Source organism: Choloepus didactylus, chromosome 7 (genome assembly GCF_015220235.1).
Source record: "Choloepus didactylus isolate mChoDid1 chromosome 7, mChoDid1.pri, whole genome shotgun sequence".
In the NCBI taxonomy this organism is placed as follows: domain Eukaryota; kingdom Metazoa; phylum Chordata; class Mammalia; order Pilosa; family Megalonychidae; genus Choloepus; species Choloepus didactylus.
Window position 1 is genome coordinate 77,711,802 of NC_051313.1, and position 14,108 is coordinate 77,725,909.

At 35.3% G+C, this 14,108-nt stretch overlaps 1 protein-coding gene across 6 annotated transcripts in view; it reads right to left on the reverse strand.

Annotated features, from left to right (window-relative positions):
• The window catches only part of SENP6 (SUMO specific peptidase 6), a 188,533-nt gene that overhangs the window by 120,832 nt on the left and 53,593 nt on the right, over nt 1-14,108 (reverse strand). For 5 of the 6 annotated variants that reach the window (XM_037843881.1, XM_037843880.1, XM_037843879.1 and 2 more), the window contains one exon: nt 1,035-1,105. The exons of the other annotated variant lie outside the window; for it this stretch is intronic. In XM_037843881.1, coding sequence (XP_037699809.1) covers nt 1,035-1,105 — 71 coding nt within the window. The remainder of the gene's footprint in view (nt 1-1,034; nt 1,106-14,108) is intronic. 6 annotated transcript variants of the gene reach the window in all.

Genomic DNA, 14,108 nt, shown 5'->3' on the forward strand with positions numbered 1-14,108 from the left:
ATATGCGCCTCAAGGCCTGATCTCCGCCCTTCCCCTTTCTGTGTTCACCAGAACTCCAAAAATCCTCTGCTTTTACTTTGGAGCTTCTCGTGTTGTTTTCCTTCTATGCCCGTCTCCTCTCTGCTGGGCTGGCTGCTCTCAGAGTCTCTGGTGTCTGGCCTCAGTCTATCTATGGTTGGAGTTTGAATCAGTAGAATGAGTTTCCGATGAGAGCAGCCACTGCAATTCTCCCTTCTCCTTCCTGGAGCTGACAGCCCCTCCTCCCCTGGGACTGAGCCTGGCAGGGAGGGGCGCGGGTCCCCTGGCCGCAAAAACTTACAGATTTCGCTGATCTCAGCAGTTCCACGTTTTCATGAGTGTTGTATGAAGTATGCCCAAAGACAGATTGCTCTGTGGTGTCCAGTCCACGCAGTTCCTGGCTTTTTACCTACTTTCCTGGAGGAGTAACTAAAACATACAGCTCACCAGTCTGCCATCTTGCCCCGCCTCCTCCAGTGCTATTTAAACATGAAAAGGCCCGGGATACCACAAGACACACACACACACACACACACACACACACACACACACACACACACACACTGACATTGCAGTGGTGAAATATCTTTCATAAATGTTATTTGCCCTTATTTTATTTCTGCATTAATATATTAAGAATGATTTCAATGCAAATATAAATCTCCACTCACTTTGGGTTTTCAACATCTGCCATTATTACAGTTGTCTCAGGTATGGTCTTTTTTTAATTCAGTGATTCCCTAATGCACTCTAAATTTCACAAACCATTTAAATGAAAAAACAACATGATACAGCATTGTAGATTATAATACAAATTGTAATCACCTAAATGTACAGCTGTTCCCTGATGACTTCAATTCACAACTAAAGAAATTCTCAAATCAGTTACAAAAAAAGTTTTTTAACATATTTTTATTAAACCTAAGAACAAACTAAAGCCAGTCTTATATCTATTTCTATTTCACATCTCAATTCAAATTCCTACACAGGTGTAAAAAGTAAAAATGCATACTTACCAACACCTTGGGGCCGATTTAACCTTACAGAATTAATTTCAATTTTTTGGACATGAGGTGGGTATTCTTTCCTAGAAAAGGGAATTGATACAGTTTAACTCAAAAGAAAGTATGTTTTCAAAATGAAAATTCTGACGGCATATTATACCCTAATTAAAAGTAAATCATGGCCTCTTTGCCATATAAAAAGGATACTATGAAACAATAAAACTAGTTAAATATACCAAAGCTTAATATATTGTAAGAGCCTTGAGGGAAGTGACTATATTTTATTTAGAATGCCAGTCTATTAGAGCCTGCAGCCAGCAAGCTGTTCAATAAATATTTAATAAATGAATCCAAATTATCGTTTTATCAATGCAGTCACCTTGGAAACCTATACATTTATTCTCAAAATGTACAAACCTTTACAACTTCTCTTTTGGAACTGTCTTCATAAACAGTTTATAAAAATTACATTTAAAAAATCAAAAATACTTCATAGTCACATACTATTTTTTAATAAAAACTATCAAGCTTAATGATACTCAGTTTGCCCAATTTCACTGTAAATGATTTTTAGCTGTTACCAAAAAATAAATAAATAAATAAATAAATAACGGGATAACCATTGAACAGGATGTTGGTCTTCAGGACACTTCCAAAATCAGTCCAAAAAACATTATGTAGAAAATCAGTATCACAGAACAAGTATTTTAGCCTTGTAATAAATATAATTACATCATGGCAGGGGATGTAAGTACACTTGTTTGAAAAATATTAAATTACTGTGTCAAGACTTCACATACAATTGACTTCCAGGATTTTAAACATAATCCTGAGTAATTAAGGGTCCTAAATACTATGTAAGTCCAAATACACACAAATTTGTTTAAAAACAGCTAAAGTGGGCTAAAAGCATTAAATAAGGAGAATTACAAAAAACAACAGAGGGAGCTTTAATAGTCGAATTCTTTCCTACCTTAAGTAAAAACTTGTAAAATATTCCCATTTTATTTGACCAGGGAATTAAAAAAAAAAAAAAAAAAGAAAGAAACCAAATCTATTCAACAATAGTGGATCATTATCTGTTCACCAGAGTAATGTAAGGATTCATTAATCAAAATCCTAAAGGAATTTTCTTACAGGAATTTTATATTCTTACATTGTAAAGTTTAAGCACTTAAATTGAGAACGAAATGTAAAAATGATCCAAGAAGAAAATACTATAATAAGAGATGTAATGATAGTACTGTGCTTGTAATAGCAGTTAGCAATTATTTAGCGCCATGTGCCAGGTACTATTCCAAATTTTTGGTATCAATTCATTTAATCCTCACACTAACCTTATTAAGCATACACTATTCATTGGCATTTTACAGATGAGGAAATTGAGGGACAAAGAGGAAGATCAACTTTCCCATGGACATATAACTTTAAATGGCAAGTCCAAAATCTGAATCCTGACAAACTGGAGCAATAATGATGAGCAGTGATCTCATCGCTACTGAACAACCAACACCTGGTACAACTGGGCAATTTCCATTCTGCCACAGTTTAAAAATTTGTGAGGATATGAGTTATGAAGATGAGAATTTGTCTTAGATGAAGGAATAATAGTGCTCTAAAAAAGTGGGTAATTTTACAGTTCCTAATAAAACTTAATTAGGTTTAAAATAAAATGCAAGTTATTATATGTCATGTACTAAAGAGGATATAATATATTCTTACCTTTAAATCAAATAATTAGAAATTTAATCCCTAATTTTTATAATTCTATACTTCAGAACATTAAAGATACCAACTTTAAAACACAACATAAAAGAATTGGAAACAAAATAATGATGATCCTATTCTGTAAACTCCAATAACTCTAAGGGTCTCATTTTTCAAATAGTGGATGACAAAAACAGTAGATATCTTTAAATGATACTAATGATTATCAACAAGAAAATTAATTAATGATAGTTGTAGGGTGGCCACAAAATCTAAAAATACAGATGTATTTGTTTTTACAGTTTCTGAGTCTGCTTCATTACTTTCTCTGGGGTATGCTAAACGTACAGATTCATTCAGCAAAAATAACTGAAGTAAACCATCCGAGACAAGGAATCATATATTCGCAGGGATTGAAAAAAAAAGGCTGCATTAATGTACTCTTTTTTTGCAATTTGACTCAGTACAATGAATCTTGCTAATAAGGAACACACTGGACATATGTAATATCCATGACCTTATTATGTATTGAAACCTAGTATCAATAAACTGTCACGTATATTTGCCTATATGTCCAGGCTTTATGGCTATCCTGTATTTAACATTTGTTATGTATTTCCCTACAGAAACAGGACACATTAAGTCTTGTTTTTAGAATTTATTATAATGAATAAAACACAGAATTAAAAGTATACCTTATTTAATAAAAGAATGTCAGAATAAAAGTAATATTCATCTGATCAAGAATTAGAAAAATTTTCCAACCATAAACTATGTTTTCTTTAAAATTTGTTTTTTTTTTAAAAAACACTAGGTCTTCTAAAATTAAATTTTATGTTAATTTCTGGCCTGGAGGGTTTCATCACTGTACAAGTAACAAAATTTCAAACTCCAAACTGGTATGAAGCTCAAGCCTAGGATTTACTTTCTCAGTGGATATTTCTTTTCCAACTCAAACCAAGCAGGCAGAGAACTTCCTTGTCATCGGTCATCTTCCCAAGCAGGTAGGTGGATTTTTTGCTTCTGAGGAGGGTTTGTATTTGTATAAGTCTTAAAAAAGTCCTATCTCCTGGGCTCAAGCAGGGATCCTGGAACTGATACCTTCCCACGGACTCAAACATAGCCTGGAGCTATCAGTTACTGTACTGCTCTCATGTTCACCAACCATTTTCAATTTTTTCTTTTCTGGCAACTGGAGCCTCTTATTCCTGTCAACTATTTCTTTTTCTTTTCAAAATCATCATTTAAAATAACTTGTTTCCTCTTACACAGCATCTATAAATGTTTGTAATGAGATCATTTTTAGGTTCTTATGTCTCACTGGAATTAGGAAACTCATACCAATCAGCTTTATTTTCTACATATATGCCTACTGAATTAAAACTACTTAAAAGTGAAATATTAAATCCTTTGTAAAAATAAAGTAGAAAAGAAGCAATGGTTATTTCTGTTGTTTTATGCCGTTTCTATGAACTTTATTTGCAACATTTAATATCTAAAGAACTTTTAATAAAGAATACTTTTGAAAATAACAATCTTTATATCCTTAAAATATCAACTGTAGTGTATACTAAAATAGGAATGATCATAATAATTTATCAGGCTACCAAACTCACAACCAAAAAACCAAAATTCAACTGTTAATTATTGATGAATAAATGTTACAGCACAATATTTATAATTTGCTAAAAAGGGTACCAATGTAAACTTGTAAAGCTTAAAAACATGTAATTTGCAACCTAACCCTACGAAATACTTTTCCCCAGCAATTTATTTACCAATGGATACAATTAAATCTGAATCTTTAAACCAAATTTACTGATCAGTTCTATCACAGTGCAGGGTCACACTGTCAACACTTTAACTATATAAAACTTTAAACAGTTCACTTCTTTGCTCATTTTGTAGCCTTTAAGCCATTTGGAAAACACAAGCAAAATAACAAGCATCTTCTGCTTTATGTAATCAACTCACCAAAGCTGGCAATTTTATTAACAGGAGTGTTTTGTGGTATAAACAAAATGGGATAGGAATAATATCATAATCACCACAAATAGGATAGGAATAATAATAAGCATGGAAGAAAAGTGTTTGAAACCTTTCAAAAGTACTTGTCAACATACTACTACACTTTGAAAGACAACTAATTGAAAGGCATACAAGTGAAAAAAAAACCATTATTCTTTTTTTTATTTTGAAATAAATTCATAGTTATACGAACAGTTGCAAAAACAATACAAACCCCATACACAGAACACCAGCATACCCTGACCCCCCTCCCCTGATAACGCAATCCACCAACTTTAACATGCTGTCACATTGCTATTTCTTTCCCTCCCTCCCTCCCTATCTATCATCCATCATCTATTGCTCTGTCTTCTGAACATATGAGAGCTAGCCGCACACCTCCTTGAGCAAACACTATAATTCACATATACACTTCCCATGAACAAGAACATTCTTTTATGCAATCCCATTAAGCAAATCTAAGAAGTACAAGAGATTCAACAATGATACAAAAGCTTACATTCTATATTTCCTTTTCCTTATGTCTCAACTGTGTCCCTTTGAGCCTCCTGTCCTCCATCCTCCAATCCCATCCAGGTTCATCCTTGGCATTCAATTGTCATCTATTTAGACTGTCTTTTTTATTTTTTATTTTTTTCAATTGTGGAAACATATATACAGCCTAAATCTTCCCATTCCACCCCTTCCCTAGCATTCCATCAGTGGGATTAATCACATTTAGAATGTTGCAATGCTCTTTCCCACCATCCATTACTAGTAATTTCCCTTCACCTCAAACAGCAACCCTACACTCATTTCTTAACTCCCCATTGCTCCTTCCCCCATTTCTCTTAACACGTACTCTACTTTTCATCTCTATGGTCATATTCTCTGATAATTTCTTTGTGTTTACTGTGGGGCTTAAAATTAACCTCTTAAATCCGTAACAATCTTGTTTTTCTTTGATACCACCTTCACTTCAACAGGACAAATAAACTATGTTCCTATATTCCTCCATTCCCCTACCTTTATATAGTTGTCTAAAATTACATATTTTATGTTGAGTTCAAAACCACTGATTTATCATTAGAGTTTGTGTATTTTATATCATGTAGGAAGTAAACAGTGGAGTTACAATTCAAAAATTACTGACTTCTATTTGTATTCCATTGTGGTTGGAGAATGTGCTTTGAGTATATTCTTTTTTTTTTTTTTTTAATTTATTGAGGCTTGTTTTATGACCCAGCTTATGGTCCTTTCTGGAGAAAGATCCATGATCACTAGAGAAAGATCCATGATCACTAGAGAAAAATGAGTGTCCTGGTGATTTGGGATGTAAGGTTCTATATATGTCTGTTGAAATTCTCTTTATCTCTTTCTTCTTTCTTTGTTTCTCTGTTGGTAGGGGTCCCTTTAGTATCTGAAGCAGGGCAGGTCTTTTATTGGCAAACTCTCTCAGCATTTCCTTGTCTGTGAAAAATTTAAGCTCTCCCTCAAATTTGAAGGAGAGTTTTGCTGGATAAAGTATTCTCGGTTGGAAATTTTTCTCTCTCAGAATTTTAAGTATGTCATGCCACTGCCTTCTCGCCTCCATGGTGGCTGCTGAGTAGTCGCAACTTAGTCTTATGTTGTTTCCTTCGTATGTGGTGAATTGCTTTTCTCTTGCTGCTTTCAGAACTTGCTCCTTCTCTTCAGTATCTGAGAGTCTGATCAGAATATGTCTTGGGGTGGGTTTATTTGGATTTATTCTATTTGGAGTTCACTGGGCATTTATGCTTTGTGTATTTATATTGTGTATAAGGTTGGGGAAGTTTTCCCCAACAATTTCTTTGAATACTCTTTCTAGACCTTTACCCTTCTCTTTCCTTTCTGGGATACCAATGAGTCTTACGTTTGGACGTTTTATTTTATCTATCGCATCCCTGAGATCCATTTCGATTTTTTCGATTTTTTTCTCCATTCTTTCTTTCGTTCTTTCATTTTCTGTTTTGTGGACTTCTAGGACACTGAGTCGTTGTTCAACTTCCTCTAATCTTGTATTAAGAGTATCCAGAGTCTTTTTAATTTGGCCAAGTTTCTTTTATTGCCATAAACTCTTCTACTTTTTTATTTACTCTTGAAATTCTTCTTTATGCTCTTCTATGGTCTTCTTTATGTTGCTTATATCCTGGGCTACGGTCTTCTTGATGTCCTTTAAATCCTTCGCCATGTTTTCGTTCCTCGATTGTAGTTCTTTGATTAATTGTGCCAAGTACTGTGTCTCTTCTGATATTTTGATTTGGGAGTTTGGAATTGGGTTCTCCATATCGTCTGGTTTTATCATATGCATTAAGATTTTCTGCTGTTTTTGGCCTCTTGGCATTTGCTTTGCTTGATAGGGTTCTTTCAAGTTGTAAAAAAAAAAGATATCAATCTAATTTTTCAGAACTACAAGTTGGTGGCATACACTTTCTCTAACCAGCAGATGGTGTCCGCGAGTCACCTATATCTCTCAAGTCAGTTCTCCTCCACCTTGTCCCCGCGGTGTGTGGGGAAATGATTCTTGTGGGGTTCAGTTGGTGAACTCAGTTTGGGTGTGTTGCCGGAGCCGACTGCCCTGAATGTGCGGTATGTGTCCGGGTGGTGAGGGAGGCAGGGTAGCTTTAATATTCAAGCCCCCCAGGTTCCCAGAGATTCAAGGCCGCCGCAAGAGTCTTCATTTCAAGCCTTCATTTCAGTTCAGCCCCAGACCTTCTCTCTCGCTGACCCACAAACCACCGGACTTGGTGTAGCGTCCCTGGGTTTTCCGAGCGGGCCCCCTTTCTCAGCTGTGATCTTCCAGGACCTCTGCTGAGGTAATGCTGTGCTACGTCACCAGTGCGCACCGTCCCTCAAGGGAAGCCCCAGGCCACCGGGCTGTGCAGGGGCACTCTCAGCCTGATGCAAAGATGGCCGAACGGGGGATCTCAAACCCCTCTCCTCTCACAGTTCCTCCTTCCCAGCTCCGGGACAACTGGCAGGGCTCTGGGCTGTGGGCACGGCCCTGGGCAGGAGTTTATCCAGCCCTCCGGGGAGCCAGCTGCAAGCCGCGGGGTTTTTTTCTGCTTCCGGCTCTCCCCTCTGCTCCCCTGGCCCTGAGGGTATCTGCAGTGGTCTATCCTCCAGGCCAGACACCAAGAGGCCTGCTCAGCCCTCTCATGCTGTGTTTTACTGCGTGGTTCCCACTGTCACAACTGCAGCCGCTCCTCGGTTTTTCCTCTTTTTTTTTTTTTTTAAAAGAACCAGTTGGTCTCCAAACGCCAACCCCTGGCTTCCCCACACTGCAGCACAGCTGCGGGTCTTCCAGCCAGCTTACTCACTCGTTTCAGAATGCAGACTCCCAGTTTCACCAAGTATATGGCCCCTGTGGTACTAGCAGACCTCGTCCAGCTGGCGCATCGCTGGGTCACTTTCTGGTTTTTATCTAGTATTTTTCACGGAGGTGTTTTTTTGCCCTGTCTCACCTAGCCGCCATCTTAGGTTCTCTGATCATTCTTACCACAACACTCCTATTAACAAAGTTACCAACTTTCAGAGCAAGCAGAGAAATACCAATTAATTTTAAAAGGAAAAATCTTGAGAAGAAACTAAATTAGACAGTTTCACATGTGCTATAGAGTTAACTGCTGTTTTCAAGAGCACTAGACTAGCAAGTCACTAAATTTTAGAACTTTACTAAGCTGTGAAATTTTTTTTGCCATGAATATTTATCACTCGTATTATCAGAAAAAAACACACAAAAATATATAAAATGTCTTAAAGAAAAGAGTGGGCATTACAGTAACTCCAAGAAAACTGGTAATACTAACGTTAGTGTACCAGGTCTATTTTATTGAAAATATTCTAACCAAAAATGAAAAAGTTGCCAGTTACCTAATTTCTCATTACATTTCTTTATCGATCTTTATTCACCAGCACCACAGAGACCACCACAATTCTGTTTCTAGAATTTCTTCTACCTGATTTATCTGCTAATAGGACCCTTGCAGTTCTCACAAAATAACTCCTAGACTCCATTTAAAAAGAAAAAAACTGGCAGAGGTCCTGAGGACTGAACCATTCCATCATATGCACTGCAGTCTCTGTGGATGGAGTCCTATGAACTGTGGTGTGCTCATCTAAGAAAGCCTTTCATACCAGCTCTGGTGTTCCTCCCCACAACCACCTAACCATAATTCCTTATCTTGACATTTAAAAGGATTTTCACTATAAGGCTACAATGTATTCTTTCCTTTAAATAAATAAGCTGCTTGATGCCTATTTATGTCAGACACAATATTAGAACTTTTTGCATTCTTTGCCTTATTTGAGTGCCACAGCCACTCTGCTAAGTCCAGAAATGATGTGACTCACTGGAAATCACAGTTTTACTAAGACCAAATTCAAGACTGGAATCCAGATCCTCTAACTCCAGGAACCCCACCCCCACCTCCTCCTTGTGCAAGTTGTCCTTATTCATATGTTAATTCAACCAGATTGTTCATAACATCTGACTAGTCTTAATTTATAAGAATCCTAAAGATTATTCTTCAAAGAATACCTTATTGTGTTTTGCACTTATTTTACAAAAATGAATGCTGATATTATTAAAGAATCTTAGTTCTCATAAACTATAACATTTAAATAAATATCAAAATCATAAGCTAGAATTCAAATGACAAATCTTGACCTATTTCAGCAATCTTGAAATAAACCCTGCTTTTGATACAATGCTGGATTCCAGTTTGGTAAGTTTACAAGTTGCATAAAATGAATTGGGGAATTTTTTTTTGCCAGTCAGAATTGTTCAAATATCATAAAAATGCTCTGTTCTTTAAACTTTAGATTGGCCTGTGCTTTGAAAGTCCCCCCCCCTTTTTTTAAATAAATGTTACTGTAGAATAATTTTAGATTAGCACAAAATTTGCAAAGATGATTGAGCTCCCTTATATCCTCTACCTGATTTCTCTTACTATTAACACCTTACATTACCATGATAGATACATCAAAACCAAGAAAACAACACAACTATTAACTAAACTCTAGACTTTTCAGTATTATTCCACTAACATCCATTTTCTGTTCCAGAGTCCACTCAAGAATATACTGCAATCAGTCTTCAAAGTCTCCTCTGGTCTGTGACTATTTCTTAGTCTTTCCTTGTTTTGTATGACCTTGAAACTTTTGAGAACTGGTCAGGAGTTTTACACAACATCCTGAATCTGGGTCTGTCTGATTTTTTTTTTTCATGATTAGATGGAAATTGGGGGAAAATAATACAAAGAATATTACATCATATCAGGGGTACAAATCACATGACATCACTGGTGATGTTCACTTTGATCACTTGATTAAGGTAGTGTTTGCCAGGTTATTCTACTCTTGAAATTAGTGTTTTTCCCTTTCCATACTCTATTACTTGGAAGCAAATCACAAATTCAACCCACACACAAAAGGGGTAGGGATAACTAAGCTTTACTTCCTGAAGAATAAAGTATCTACTGATATTATTAGGAATTCTTAAGGGTTTATTCCTTCTCCCCCAATTTATTTTATGCACTTTGTAAAATGTTACTATTAAATGGAATCCAGCACTGTATAAAAAATGCTGTTAATTTCAAGATTGCTAGAATAGTTCAATACATAAATCATTTATTTATTCTGTCACTTGTTTTATCAGTATGCACTCATGTATATTTATTTTATATGTTGGATTATAACCCAATTCTTCCAATTTTGATCTTTGGGAGATCCTTCATGTTGCCTTCCATGCCTCTTTGACATGATTCTATCATTTTGGTTTTTGAGGAGATAGCTTCCCTTATGGCACTACAAGATGCTCCATGCTCACCTGTCTCAGCGCTCAAATCAGCCTTTTCTCCAAGGAGCCAATTCTCCAAATTCCTTTTATTGGAGACTGGTATTTAGAAACCAGGATCTGGATGCTGGTTTTGTTTTGTTTTGATAATTTTTTAAAATAATTTTTCCATTGCTCTAACTGATCCTAAGAGACGTAAATTCCTACAAAATATATCAAATGTATTCATTTTACAGTTCAAATCCATCATTCCAAATGTACTTTGACTGACAAATCAGTCTAATTTTGAAAAAAATCTCCCACAATTGTATTCTCCTTGCATTTTAAATATTTTAGGGAGTTTTACATACTGCTAAACTCCATTTATGCTTTCTTTTTGTTTGCATTTTTCAGTGGCTCCCCATATCCCCTTCAAAAGTACCTTATGTCTGACTTTGCAACCAATACAGTATAGCTGGGTTTAACCCAATCTGACAGTTTGTCTTTTATCAGATTTATTTAACCTGATCTCAATTATTTTACCAGCTGAAAGAATTTTTCTTTTAATATTATTTTATTAGTTGTTTTTATATCTGTATGCATGTTTATTATTTCAGTTTCCTCTTTTTCCTATTTTTACTGGTTTGCACAATTTCTTTTTTCTTTTTTTGCCTAGTTTAATTTAACTAGGGAAGTTACCTTCCCTCTCTCTCTCTTGCATATTACCACTTGCATATTTGTTGCGCTAATTACCAATTCCACCTACGTCTGCAAACAAGATGTTCTATTGCACAACCCTAGTGGGATGAAACCTTCAAGATACTTTTACGTTATCACACAACCCCTCCTAGCACCTCCAACCCACCAAAAAAGTCTTTAAGATTGCTTTTACTTCTGCCTTTCTATCTTCTAACTTCTAGATTTTGCTGCGATGGTTTTGAATACTTATTGATTTTCCCTCTCAGCATATCTATTTAGAAAGCACAACAGGTTTAGATTTAACTGAGTGCCACTGACTTAAGTTTTCTATTATGCCAAATTACAAAATCCCACACAAACTATATACTTTTTTCAGGTAATAACAATTCCTTGCCTAAAATGCTTCCATTTAACTAATATAAAATTCCAACTCTCCAGATCATCTTACAAAGCCTTTTAGGATCTAGGGCCCAATCTACCTCATAACATTCTTTGCTTTCAATGCTCCAGCCATAGTGGCCCTTGTTTCTGTTCTTTGAACATGCCAAACTCATTCTTGCATTTGTAACTCAGCACCACCTCCTCCCTATCTGGAAATGGCATTTCTATGAACTTGGCATGATTGGCTGCTCACCTGGTCCCTAGTTAAATGTTAGCTTTTGGATAAGAGTTTCTCTGAACATGCAATCTAAAGAAAACACATTGTCACTATCACATCATCCAGGTTTACTTCTCTACATAGAACTGATAATTTCATGTTTTCCTTATTCATTTTGAGTCTTTGCCCCATTAGATTCTAAGATACAGGAGTGCAGAGATCTTGTTTGTCTTGTTCATCACTGTATCCTTAGGCCTAGAACATACTAGCCTCTCAATAAATATTTGGAAGTAATAAAAAGTGTGTATCTAAAAAGCAATTTGTATTTAAAAGTGTATTTACCAGGTCAAACAACTGTATGAACACTGCTGTACCAAGGATGGCAATGTATCAGAAGTGAACCATTACAGAGCCATAATATAGTAATTCAAAATACTAATTTGTCACCTGACTTACTGTGTCCTAATTCAGACATTTGAAAGGTACTGTCGACTGCTTCTATTTACTGACCGTAAAGAGTGGCTGGACACTGAATATATCTAGACACTCTAGACTGTTTACTACCTAGACTTTTAGCCACGTTACCATGTTGAATCACTATTTTCTTTAGAGTGTGTTTTATTATGTGGCAAGATATGTCATTTGTCTCTACCCCTAATTATTCTTCTTTTAAAAAATTAAGTCTGTTGCTCTTCTCAATTATTTATTCTTTTAAATGAACTTCAGAATCATGATCAAATGTTTTAGAATAGCATGAAAGTCACTAAGATTTTGTCTAAAATTGCATTAAACTCATCTTAAGGAGCACTGCCATCATATACCATGAAGTCTTACACCAGGAACATAATATATACCTCAAATTCATTTCTTTAAACACATTTATAAAACATTTATACCTTATTAATTTTATTAGGTTTTTAATTTTAGTTTTTATTGTCAATGAGATTTTGGTCTTTTCAATATTGCTCCAATTGATTAGAGCTAAAGTGAAGGAAACAATTATTAATACTATTAAGTTTGTGGTCTACCATCAACTCTTATTATTTCTAACATTTCAGATGACTCTCTCAAAATTTCAAGGAAGACAGTATTATCTGAATATAATTTTATCTTCAGATACCTTAAGAAAGCAATTAACAATGCTGTTATATACTAGTACTACCTCTCTGCAAAACAATTTAGCAGCAGTACTTATCAAGAGCATTAAAAACATTTGTAACCTAACCTAAAGAATCCCTTTACAGAGATTTATCCTAAGAGATGTAGTTAGAGATTTACATACAAAGTTGCTTGTCAAAGTATAATACATAAAATGAAAACAACCAGAAATAGGCTAATGAGATAAATTACAGTATAACTGTAGGACACGCTATTATGCAGCTGTTTTTAGAAGGCAGCATAATAACAAGGAAAAATGCTCATGACATACTATTAGGTCAAAATCCAGAACACACAGCTCTATTTTATCTGTGTTAAATATATTTTTTAAAAAAAAGATTGGAAAACCCAGAACCCATGAATCTCGAAGACAGTTGTATAAAAATGTAGCTTATGAGGGGTGACAATGGGATTGGGAAAGCCGTAAGGACCACACTCCACTTTGTCTAGTTTATGGATGGATGTGTAGAAAAATAGGGGAAGGAAACAAACAGACAAAGGTACCCAGTGTTCTTTTTTACTTCAATTGATCTTTTTCACTCTAATTATTATTCTTGTTATTTTTGTGTGTGTGCTAATGAAGATGTCAGGGATTGATTTAGGTGATGAATGTACAACTATGTAATGGTACTGTAAACAATCGAAAGTACGATTTGCTTTGTATGACTGCGTGGTATGTGAATATATCTCAATAAAATGATGATTAAAAAAAAAAAAAAAAAAAGATTGGAAAGAAATGTATCAAAATCCAAACCATGTAATTTTCTATTCGGAAAGCTTTTAAGAAAATTTAAAAATCTCTATACTTGTCTTTCCAAACACACCTTTTAAGTAAATATTTCTATTTCATATATGTTCTTTCATTGTGTACTTTTCACCTTTGTACCTTTGAGTTGTTGCAAAATTGTCCACAATGTGCCCACGTTTTACAATAAAAATAATGAATATTGAACTTTTTTTAATTCAAAGGCTTTCACTGTATGACTCACACTTTCATAAGGGGTCAATAGGGCTTAGCTGGAGGTTGGGGTGAACAGTTCTAAAACTGGATCAAATATTCTATACTGCTGGTGCTACTACACACACTGTATTCACTACAGATTTTGTCCATGAATCAGAAAGG